The sequence below is a fragment of the Xenia sp. Carnegie-2017 genome, unplaced genomic scaffold (genome assembly GCF_021976095.1).
Source record: "Xenia sp. Carnegie-2017 unplaced genomic scaffold, XeniaSp_v1 HiC_scaffold_19, whole genome shotgun sequence".
Taxonomy (NCBI): domain Eukaryota; kingdom Metazoa; phylum Cnidaria; class Anthozoa; order Malacalcyonacea; family Xeniidae; genus Xenia; species Xenia sp. Carnegie-2017.
The window spans coordinates 7,814,498-7,826,627 of NW_025813481.1; the positions used below are offsets into that span (position 1 = coordinate 7,814,498).

A 12,130-nucleotide genomic window follows, 5' to 3' on the forward strand; every position below is an offset into this window, starting at 1 on the left:
GATATTTATTTCTAACATAGCTAAAGCATTACTTGACAAAATATACGTTATTTTACAGTAGGTTTACCTCATTTAAATGTGTGTGTCTATTTCACAAAAACCTGAAGCACTATATTCAATATTGTATGCTTACGGTATCGTGGTTGTTTTCGCTGGTTGTCATTAATATAAGCAGTAATAGAGTTCCGGATTCGGGAGGGAGCGAATGTTAAAAATTTTTCTCAAAATGGAAGTTTTGACAACCAAAATCCGCCATTACCGCCATGTTTTTGACCACGGGGTCCAGGCCCCTTTTCCCCTCAAGGTCTTATAGAACTCAATGCAGTAAACTGCTATAGTGGCGAGAATCTCTCGTCCATACGCAGTTTAAAAGAGATTTGACTCGTCTCCAATCCCGCTGGGCTTGGTAGCTCAACAGGTAGAGGGGCGGACTAGTATCCCGAAGGTGCGAGTTCAAATCTCGTCCAAGTCACATGTTTTTCATGTGCATATTAAAACCGTGTTAGGATTAATATATTATATATATACTCTGATGATGGCTTTGGAATAAAGTCGAAACACGGTGCCATCCAGTAAACTGCTATAGTGGCGAGAATCTCTCGTCCATACGCAGTTTAAAAGAGATTTGACTCGTCTCCAATCTCTGTGGGCTTGGTGACTTAACAGGTAGAGCGGCGGACTAGTATCCCGAAGGTACGAGTTCAAATCTCGTCCAAGTCACATGTTTTTCATGTGCATATTAAAAAAAACCGTAATAGGATTACATGAGAAGCTGTTTACTACGCCCGTCCCATCATAGCCCATAAATTAGATCGAGACGTCAAAGGATCGGTGACGGTCATTTCTTTCTAGAACCTTCAACCTGAGATTAAAAAAACGCCGCGTTTATTTGCCAACGTGAAGAAACCGGTGACAGCTAGGAAAGTCCGCTATCAATCACGAAACTGGTGGTGGGCAGAGAAAAAGGCGGGAATCCTACAGAACAACAGCAAGAACAATCGCATCGAGCCCACAGGTATTTTACATCGTATGACATACTGTCATTACATATACAGTAGATACGAGATATTTTCATCAAATTACAACAGAAAATGTCGATGGCAAAACAAGCTGAAACAGCCGTTAACAAATACGTAAATAAATTACACGAACTGCTGTCTATAAACACATACGAATTGAACACAGCTAGACTAGTCCATTGAATCTCCTTTCAATTAAAAACTGTGCATCTTACACAGTTGACACTGACGCTCGCGTCAAAGTTTGCCGAAATTCTGTGTCGTGCCTAAATCATGCGAATTTTTTTCTTCGAACGTGCTCAGAAAATTTATCATGATTAAAACTACTTAAACATCGCTCTAAGCAGTTCAATACTAAAGGAACGAAAATACGATTATAACGAGATCCACGGCACCATGAATATACGGACCTGACGTGGGAGGAAGACACGGTGACAATTCCTTGCCAGATGCACTATGTTGCATTAATTAAACTAAACAATAATTTGTTCAGTGCTATTGCGCACGTCGTTAGATCAAAATTTTCACTACCCGTGAAATGTGACAACAAATTGTTGTCTCGACCACAAAGCAACAAAAACGTGAAAAGAACATCTGACTGAACTGTATCAAGTGCCACGCCCATCACAACGATCGGTTGCAGGACACCACACAATTGCATAAGGGCATGCGTAACCATAGCGATGTTTACATCGTGTTTTTCGCATTTAAACAAAATTGCATGCCAGCTAATTAATGATTTTAGCTGATAACAATGCAAGGGGTTAGAGACTTCCTTTTACGATATCAATGTTTAGTGTAAGTTTTGCCGATGGTCGCACGAAGCAGGACTTGACTATAGCATAGCAGGTCAGTGGAATATAGGTACGATTGGCTGCCCTGCGCGTTTGATTTGTTCAGAGAGAGAGAGAGAGGTGCAATACATATCCACGAATAGTTCGTGTTTCGTTCGAGTTTGAAAGTTCAAGTAAATATTTCGTGATTTCACCGCAGTGACTGTGCGTTTGAATGATGGGAGATAATTTCAGGTATGCCAATATTTTGGAAATCGTATTTGGTTTGAAATAGGCATATAATCATTTCGCATTTGTTCAGAGACTTTGTTCGGTGTGATGACATACAGAATTGACAAGTGATTTCATACGATTTTATACGATTTTATATAGAGAGAACATGCTATAAATACTCTTCGTTTCGATTTTCTTGCGCTCTCTCAATTTCCTTTGGACCAATCACATTAGGTGTTCTGTAATTGTTTGAGACTGATAAACCACGAGCGAAAATGCGAAGCAACACTTATCTTATAGACTATCTTACAACATAAGGAACGCTATTAACTTCGGAGAAAGTAAGTATTTCTTTAGGCTCTTTTTTCAGCATTTAAAAAAGTTGGGAAATTGTGAATGTTTTTAGCGCGCTTATAAAAAATGTTCCGGAAGTGTGGTTGTAGACAACGATATCAGCTTTTGGCATTAGTTGAACAGTTCAATCTGAAAATGTGCCTGTTTCACCTTTTCGATTCAGAAAACAACATAAGCAAGAAATGCAAACGTTATGCGCAATCGTGAATCGTTTTCATGAAAAAATAATCGTAATTATTTGGAAAACGTCTATATCTAGCAGCATTAAATAACGTTGAAAGTCTGATTATACGAGATCCCACGTCTGGGAACGGGTTTGTCGATGAAAATATGTAAATGCGAATATATATTACGTTTACAGTATTTTCAAACGAACAGGGGCTACTTTACAGATCATCAATGTTCAAATGCTTTAATTTTGATTGGTCAGAGAAATATATATAGATTAAGATGTATTAATGAAAGAAATTAAAAAGTCTTATTTTAAAAACATCTGTCGACGATTTTCTTTTGTAACAGTCTGTGTACTTTACTCTCAAGTTGATGATTGAAGGATAGTCTTTCAAGAAGTAACAGACTTAGCGTATGAGCAGAGTTAAAATACGTTCACGACAACGACGCCGTCATGTCCTCCCGAAGAATATAATCTTTTACCAATCCGATAACTTTCAATTTTAAATATGTCCAAGAACAAGCAGCCATAATTTATTTGGACTGTGCTAACTGTGCCACTGAATTTAACGAGAACTGACCGAGTGTAATCTTCATTCCTTAAACGATCACAGGACTGATGTTGTTAAATTTCAAAACAATTCCTTGGTAACTTTTACCGTTTTATTTCAAGCTAAAAATTATCAACCGCGACACCTACTTATGCCATAGTGGTTTTCACATCAAGCTCCATTCTTTTGGACAAAATATCAACAGCCACGTGTCGTTTTTGGCTTTTGCAGAGAACTGTTTCAGCAAAAACACGCATGCCCTCGATTTCAATTAGGAGTGCGTGAGGAACATTAATTTATTTCGATGATCTCTAAAACACTCTATTAACTAGAATGTCATTTAATAACGTTTGTACATCAGTAAAGTCAACAAAATAAGTTGGTCAGATTTTTTTGCTTGAAATGTGCAATTGTAAAATACTAATTCTTTTTTCTAGTTTCATTTTCTACGCAATGACGTTGCCACCAAGCAACCAACCAAGTCCAGCACTGACTACCATGAAAACAATAGATTCCCATTCGGACGAAGGCACCGTTGGCTCGGTGATCGCACTTTGCTTCGTTATGTTAATCGCTATCACAGGAAACGTTGCAATAATCGTCATATTTCGCGTCTACAAGCGCCTAAGAAAACAAGTGACGAATCATTTTCTCATAAACTTAGCGATAAGCGAAGTTTATAGTTTCATTTTCTACGCAATGACGTTGCCACCAAGCAACCAACCAAGTCCAGCACTGACTACCATGAAAACAATAGATTCCCATTCGGACGAAGGCACCGTTGGCTCGGTGATCGCACTTTGCTTCGTTATGTTAATCGCTATCACAGGAAACGTTGCAATAATCGTCATATTTCGCGTCTACAAGCGCCTAAGAAAACAAGTGACGAATCATTTTCTCATAAACTTAGCGATAAGCGACTTGACTGTGGTGTTAGTCACCATGCCAATTTGGTTGTTATTCGAGATCGATCGTTGGAAAAGTGTAAGCAAATGGATAGATAGTGAACTTTTGGCGCGCATATGGACATTCACGGATATAGGTATGTTATTAAAGTGCATAAGACAGGGAATTTTACAATTCAAATTGCATTTTCATTCACCAAAACCTTTAAAACGGCAGCGCACTTTCTAGAGCAGTTTACGCATATCTCTTTTCATTCTCAAGATATTGAAGTTTTTCAATGCAATGTACGATTCTTACAAGTTGCGACGTTATTTTGCAAAATATATCGCTGCAAAGTTTTGCACATCCTTAGGTTTCCTCTCAACTTTTGTTTGAAATGAATAAAAAGATTAGGCAGTTTCTTATACTATTAACTCTTCACAATAAAAGGAACTCGGCTCCTTTGACGCATCATACACGCAAAGTATACTTGCATTTGAAATTCTGATTACGCAATGTGACGTCACCGCTTTGCACAAAGCGGACATTTCATAAACTACAATATCTTATGAATGAAAAGCGATGTAAATAAATTGTTTTAGAATACATACCGTCTTTTTCAAAGTTATGTTAAATGAAAATGTACGTCACTCCCCAAACATCAGATTTCACCCCTCTATTGTTCACATCTCTGAAAAACATTTCAGCTCTCCCACTTTATGGTAAAACAAATCAGTAGTACAGATCAAATGAGCAATGTTTCAACTTTTCACACACTACCATCATCACGTGTCAATTTTGTTTAATTTAGCATGTGAAGCGTCAAGTATTGCAAATTTAGCCGTGATAAGCATCGATCGTCTCTACTCGGTAAGCAATCCGTTCAAACATCGTACAACAGTCACGCCATCTCTAGCACATCGGATTATCTTCGCCGTGTGGGGCTACGCAATCGCTGTGGCGTCGGTCTACCTCATAGACACAAAATGGAAGACTATTATCATTTGTGTTTTCGGATTTGCTATACCGCTAGGCGTCATGATCGTGTGCTACAGCAAAATTGTTACAGTTGTGAGGTAATAAGCTTGCCACTAAGTTCTCGTACTCCAGTTGTTTTTAAGCTCAGTTGACTACTAGAACATGCCTAGTCGCTAAGATCATTTCTTTGACATTTCACATAATTTTGTCGATTCACTCATCATATATAGAAATCATAGAAAACTATGTGGAAGTACTACGTATTAGTAATTATATCCTTAGTGGCCAGGCCTGTTCTGGGAGTCCACTTAGCTTATATAACATGATTGCAGTACATAATGCACAACAGTCATCATAATTATCCATCCTCTGTAATTTCATTGAATCATCGGTAATCATTGATAAAATTAATGGAAATGAATCCAATTCTTTGAGTTTAAAAAATAGGGGAAATAGGGATTTAGTCGTGATGTTTTGCTTTTCCTTCCATACACAGACTGTACCGGAAACGATGGTCCCAAAACCCGGAAGTCAACAAACATTTCTTTGGCAGCATTGTAAACGAATACAAGACCGCAAAGAGCCTGGGCGTTGTCATGGTGGCATTCGTTATTTGTTGGTCGCCGTTTTTCGTCTTTTCTTTCTTTTTCAAGTACTGCGAGGTAAAAGTTTTGATAAAATTCTTTCTCTTTGATTGAAAGCGTTCACTCCAGACTAGTGTGGAATTTTTATCTTAAGAAATGTCTTCCTTGGCTTATGGAAAGACCAGCCATACCAGCCGTCACAAAATGGCTTCATTACTTAAACAGCGCGTTAAACCCGATCCTTTACACAATGTTTAATCCGTCTTATCGCGTCGTATTCCGCCGTCTCATAGCGTGTGCCTGCGGAAGGAGTACCAGTGTACCCGTTACGAGGCCTGGTACCTAGGCTCCAGGCGTATCTCCGTGAGCAGCCGAAGATCGAATTCCCTTAATCACCCACTCGCAGGTTACAGAAACTCGAACAGCTCAATCTATCATCGACCGTCTTGCAGCTCTGTCGTACAGACACGACCCGAAAGAAAAGAAATTCCAAAAGATTTTAACGACGCCAATAATGAAGTGTTTATAAACGCAAGCACAAACAATGTAGTATTAAAAGACGTGAACGGCAACACAGATGGCGATGTGTTTAAAAACAATCTCACTGTTCGCCCGTCCGCGAATAAAAACCGAGTTTCTTTTTCTGACAGCGGTGACACCATCTTGTGAAATTAGTAGCGCATGCGTAGTCTGGCCCGTTGATATGACACAGAGCAGCTACAGCTCAATGACGCCGCAAAGGCTTAAAGTGTGGCAGAACTACATTTTCAGCGTCAATTATACCGAATAAAGCAAAGATGTCGAAGTTTTAGAAGCAGTATTTATAAAATTACACCTACAAAAGGACGTAGAAAGACATACAAGCTACATGCAAACTTTAGCTTGATTCAATTCAACTGTATCGACAGCAAATTTGACTCCACCAGATTCAGATATATGGATAAAACATGAGTCACATGACATTCTTCTATGTAAACGATATCATGTCGACGTTAAAGGACAGTAAAAGACAATTAGTTATGTGAAATATGATTTGACTACATACTCACTGCAATGTTTTTGTTCTTAACAAGTCAAATTACTGTCATTCAATGTATATTACATTCCCCATTAGATAAATGTGCCAGAATATGAGAAAAATTTCATAAAAATATACGTTGTAGGACAAACTGACAAAGTAAAATATTGTTCCTGCTCGTCCATGACTGTAGGCTTAGCAACAATAGAGGGCAAAACTGCGACATTCACTTTTATACTTGTTGCGCAGTATATCATTTTGTACGTTTTATATAATTCTTCATGCACTTAAAAAAATACTGTGAACAATCCCAAATGGATTGCCAGCCGATGCAAAAATCATTTAGCACCTCATTGATTTCTTCCTCTAGAGTGTTTTCATAAGTCGCCATGCAGGGAGAAAATCCCAAATAGTGAGAAGAATACATATGCATGTTTTATATATATGCTTGTTTTATATTGACAGTTCCTTTAAAACTACCGATGGGTGTTTTTACTCGTCACGGCATTTACGCTTTTCAAAGCAACATTATCATTATAAAATCATTACTTGATGGAAATTTGTACAACACTATTCCAAAATAGGTGGCAGGTGCCTACTTTGAAATATTTTACCACAGAATTCTTTTCTAAATTAGAGAGCAAGGGAACTCTCAAAGTTATAGTAAAAGAATACGCCAAATACAATAGCGTATCTGTGTTTGTAAAACATTTTTAATCTTTCAAACCCCAAGATTTCTTAAAAATCGTTTGCTAGCTCTGAAAAATCGAAAATAAACGTCGAAAATAATAATTTGACTAACATCTATCCAAAAGAACCTGAAAAAAGACTGAAGTCAGTAAGCTAAAAGTCAGTGGAACAAATAAAAACAAATATTTATACCTTATCTTGTTTGTCCTCCTCGTCGCTCCATCAGCATCCTCCTCGTCGCTCCATCAGCATCCTCCTCGTCCCTCTATCAGCATCCTCCTCGTCCCTCCATCAGCATCCTCCTCGTCGATCCATCAGCATCCTCCTCATCTAAACGAAAAAATTATTAAAAACACGTTAAGATTATGACAGGAAAAAATAGCATACCCTTTGTTATCTTCTTGATGTTCATCCCTTGCATCTAAAAAAGCAAATACTGCTGCTAGGGTTCATGTTCTTTCACTGTCCATAAGCACGACATGTCTACATAAATGCAACACCAATTGATGAATTAAAATCATAGCAAGCAATTATAGAGATCGTGCTTTTACGTTGTAATAGTTATATCATGCTAAAACATTGATATCCATGACTGTACATGATTGACCATGTACGTTAAGTAAAAACTCTTTGAAGATTATTACACTCGAGGAAAACTCGTCGTTTGAACCGTGCATTGTGTTGTAACATCCCTCAATGTTATAACACATGCAGTGTTCTGTAACATTGTCAAACGATTTATTACTTGCGATATAATTAAAAAATGCCTAGATAAAAACAAGATAATTAAAGAATGCCTATGCAATTGCAATATATTCTCTTCTCGACTCTATTTGATTTCATCCAGAAGGCTGTTTAATTATTACGGTAAGGTACGAATGTTTATAAAAGACCATCGAGTTTAAAGATTTTGCAACATTCTGCCCGCATGCTGCAATATGTTGTATATTCTATATTATATATTTGAGGTAATTCATTTAAACTCCTCGTGTCTTCATCTGCATCTTCCTCGTCTTCCCATCAGCATCCTCCTCATATAAACGAAACATCTATAAAACAAGTTAAAATTATGGCATGAAAAAAACATCACATTTCACCCTTGAAAAAAAACTGAAGAAGAAGTTATTTGTTTGATGGAAACAAAAAGTTATAAAGATAGATTTCAAAATAGCAAATACCATGGTGAATGGTGATAATAACAATGTAATAGTTCTTCAAAGAACTGTTTTAACCAAAATATTAAGCAAACAATTCAAAGGAACCGTTATTTACAGTTAGAAAGAGACACTATGCATTTCGGCAGACTACTCATCAGGTGTCAACGTCTGCTAAATGAGAACCTCCAAACCATGCTATATTTATAACGTTAGAAAAGGTCAATGTCATCCCTATTTTTAGAGATGACACTTAAAACAGAGACGTGATTACGTGTTTAATCTGTCTCTGTTTTAAGTGTCATCTCTAAAAATAGGGATGACATTGACCTTTTCTAACGTTATAAAGATAGCATGGTTTGGAGGTTCTCATTTAGCAGACGTTGACACCTGATGAGTAGTCTGCCGAAATGCATAGTGTCTCTTTCTAACTGTAAATAACGGTTCCTTTGAATTGTTTGCTTAATATTTTGGTTAAAACAGTTCTTTTAAGAACTATTACATTGTTATTATCACCATTCACCATGGTATTTGCTATTTTGAAATCTATCTTTAAGTTTGTCACCACGACAAAGTCTCTGTTTCAAAAAGTTATAAGCACATACCACTGTTAGGGTTCTTGTTTTTTCACTGTCAGTGAGCCCGACATGTCTACTAAACTGCAACAATTGTTGAATCAATACCATAGCAAGCAATTGTGGAGATCGCGCTTTCAGGAGACATACAAGTTATCTACAATATTATATCCATTGATCACAAAGACTAAAGGATTGAAATTGATATTTCTAACATTAGCCAGTTGTTAGAAATAAGCAAAATGCAAAATCATCACCTTATGTGAATGATAATGATAAATGCAAATTTAAAATAGTTTCTGGACATGTATTGATAGAGGTCCAATAATTGATGTCAAGAATAGTGGGAAAATTTTGGCAGTTCCGTGTTCTCACTTCAATATAAACCTGGATCTTGACGACAACTTTGTGGTCGAAGATCGAAACATAGAAATACCAAGAAACCAACGAATATGATCATTCCTTTGAACAAATAGGATTCTTAACGATGCTTTGAATATGCTGTATCGCGAATGCCCATCACAATTGGGTTGGTTATACATGTTAATTCATCGATCGTAGACTATCTTTATAGGTTCAACGATGTTTCTGTATTTAATCTGGTGCTTTCAAACATAGATAAAATATCTTAGTATTTTGTTGGCCGTGTCATGTGCTATGTCTTCAGTTGCTCGTCCTTTCCATTGATAAGAGGTCTTGTGGTACTACTCGCATCACAGCCTTCGTTGTTCTCTTAGTCTTTTGCTATTCTGAACTGCTCAAATATTTGAATCATCTGGTTTCAAGGTGAATTTTGCAGCAGGTACTAGTAGTTCCTAAAGGTTGTCTTTGACTTTCATGGAGAACCTTCGTCAGACGAATAGTTCTGTCAAATAGGTTTATCGAAGTGAAAGACCGTAGATTTTATTCTGGTAACTTTCATGTATCACACGAATTACTTTATTAGTTCATTTGTTTTGACGTCAATTTTGTTCAAACCATGATAAAAAGGGATCAAATTCATTGATTGCATGAAAATATATGCAGAGAAAGACAAAAGGAATTAAGCCTGGTTTTAGGTTAACTATCGACATTGGTTAGTAAAAGGAAGCAATGCCTTTTCTCCAGAGGTTTGGGAAAACAAAAGAAATTTTCTTTTCTTTTTTCAGTGAAAAAGTGAAAAAATGTAGGAAAATGCGTGAATTATAGTTTTATGTGAGAATGCGCAAAAATTCGTGAATTATAGTTTTTATGTGAAAATGTGTGAAAATTCGTGAATTATAGACTTTATGTGAAAAAGTGAGAAGATGTATGAAAATGCGTGAATTATAGTCTTTTTGTGAGGATCAGTGAAAATCAATTTGTTATCATCCGCGATTTTTTATATCAACAAGTGCAAACATTGTCGACTCAACAATGCATTAACTACATTATTTTCAGGGGAGTTTTTTAAAAGCAATATTTATATGGCTGCCAACGCTGCTGAAATGGAGAATGAATTCGTGTTTTGTTGAGTTTAATAGAAATATTTCAAGATAATACAAGGTTAATACGACAATAATATAAATACGACTAGAAGTTGCTATCGCAAGGGGAGAGTGTTGCCCCAACCCCTTCTCTGGAAAAAGTTACAGGGTTCAGACCGTAGTCACAGCCATTGGAACCACCTCCGTGTACAGCATTCTAGGTGGTTTAGAATGATAGACAAAGTAATTTTACATTCGAGTCTCTTTAACTTTTAGCTTTGCGTTGGCAAGGGGCAAGGTTTATTTCGCCATGTTTAGAGTTTGCTTTCTATCTGAAGGCAGGTTTACACGTTCCGATTTGTCAGATCCGATTGTTTCGGTTCCGTCTTTTGATTGCTTGTTCAGACGGTCAGATAGTTTTGTTGATATTTAAATACGTTTACATATTTATAATTATGAGAGCAGCCATTTGTGTTGTCCAGTAATTTATCGATTTATTTGCGTACTTTTCTTCTTGTTGCCAAGTCTTTTTCAAATATATATAATTTGACAAGTCGGCTTTCTAATAATGACAGGTGACACAAGCATTTGGCGAAAAGTGCATCAACATAATTCGAATTAAACCTCATCGTGTTCTTACACAGGAATTGTTGAAAAAATAGTTTGATTTTACTCTTGACAGTTCGTTTTTTTGACCTTCGAATGACTTGCTGTGGGCATCATTTTGTTAGAAAATATAGCAACTAATATATATACAAGCTACATGGAAACTTAAATTACAAATTATAAATAAGATCGTGAGTAAACGTTAATTCACGTCATATAAATTAAATCAATAAATAATCAACGGAAAATTGTTGACTCGCACGACACGTGTACACTATTAAGTAGACGATTGTTTAGATGAATGTTATAGGCATCAAAAGAGCTCGACGAGAGCTTTAAGATGAGCTAAAGATCATCGTCGTAGCCCCCCCAGTAGTTTAGGAGACCACTTACTACATTTTATAATTTGTAATTTTTGAAAAGGAAACATTTTTCTACTGATGATGACATGTAACACTTGTCGAAATGTTTAGATTAAATAATGTTTACTATATACAGAGTGTCTATTGTCTTGTGTTTTACTAAAACATGAGCAGTTTCATTCGTAGATTAAATATTGTGCTTATTGTACTTATGAAATACCTACAACCTTTAAAAGTTTCCAAAACTCCTGCTTTTCGTCTACGTTTGTGTCTACCTTTATGTCTACTTTGTGTCTACCTTTATGTCTACCTTCGTGTCTACTTTTATGTTTACCTTTGTGTTTACCTTTATGTCTTTATGTCTACCTTTATGTTTACCTTTATGTCTACCTTTATGTTTACCTTTATGTTTACCTTTATGTGTACCTTTATGTTTACCTTTATGTCTACCTATATGTTTACCTATATGTTTACCTTTATGTCTACCTTTATGTCTACTTTTATGTCTACCTTTATGTCTATCTTTATGTCTACCTTTATGTCTACCTTTACGTCCACCTTTATGTCTACCTTTATGTCTACCTTTATGTCTACCTTTGTGTCTACCTTTGTGTCTACCTTTGTGTCTACCTTTGTGTCTACCTTTGCAACTACCTTTGTATCTTTTTCGTTTCTCTTTTCGTCTAATTTAGTGCAACCTTTTCACAATACCATGATATTTAAATCGAGAA

The 12,130-nt window shown here is 36.5% G+C and overlaps 1 protein-coding gene and 1 long non-coding RNA gene across 2 annotated transcripts; one reads left to right on the top strand and one right to left on the bottom strand.

Moving 5' to 3' along the window:
- The first annotated feature begins 1,854 nt into the window (after positions 1-1,854).
- Positions 1,855-6,023, top strand: LOC124439397 (D(1A) dopamine receptor-like). The gene is made up of 5 exons (XM_046989620.1): positions 1,855-2,047; positions 3,786-4,144; positions 4,799-5,063; positions 5,462-5,627; positions 5,704-6,023. Exons 1-5 carry the CDS (start codon positions 2,028-2,030, stop codon positions 5,893-5,895), a joined length of 1,002 nt encoding a protein of 333 aa, XP_046845576.1. The 5' UTR covers positions 1,855-2,027; the 3' UTR covers positions 5,896-6,023.
- A 2,071-nt stretch (positions 6,024-8,094) lies between these two features.
- LOC124438923 lies at positions 8,095-9,106 on the bottom strand. Its single transcript, XR_006946218.1, has 2 exons — positions 9,017-9,106; positions 8,095-8,306 (listed from the first exon to the last, which is right to left on the bottom strand). It is a non-coding gene; the product is annotated as an uncharacterized LOC124438923 (long non-coding RNA).
- Between the last annotated feature and the right edge of the window lie 3,024 nt (positions 9,107-12,130).

Bases quoted from the DNA above. Each gene is read 5' to 3' on its own strand.
- LOC124439397 (XM_046989620.1), top strand. From the start codon at position 2,028: ATGATGGGAGATAATTTCAG. The intron at 5,064-5,461 runs GTAATAAGCTTG...TTCCATACACAG, and splicing joins AAAATTGTTACAGTTGTGAG to ACTGTACCGGAAACGATGGT. The intron at 5,628-5,703 runs GTAAAAGTTTTG...TTTTATCTTAAG, and splicing joins TCTTTTTCAAGTACTGCGAG to AAATGTCTTCCTTGGCTTAT.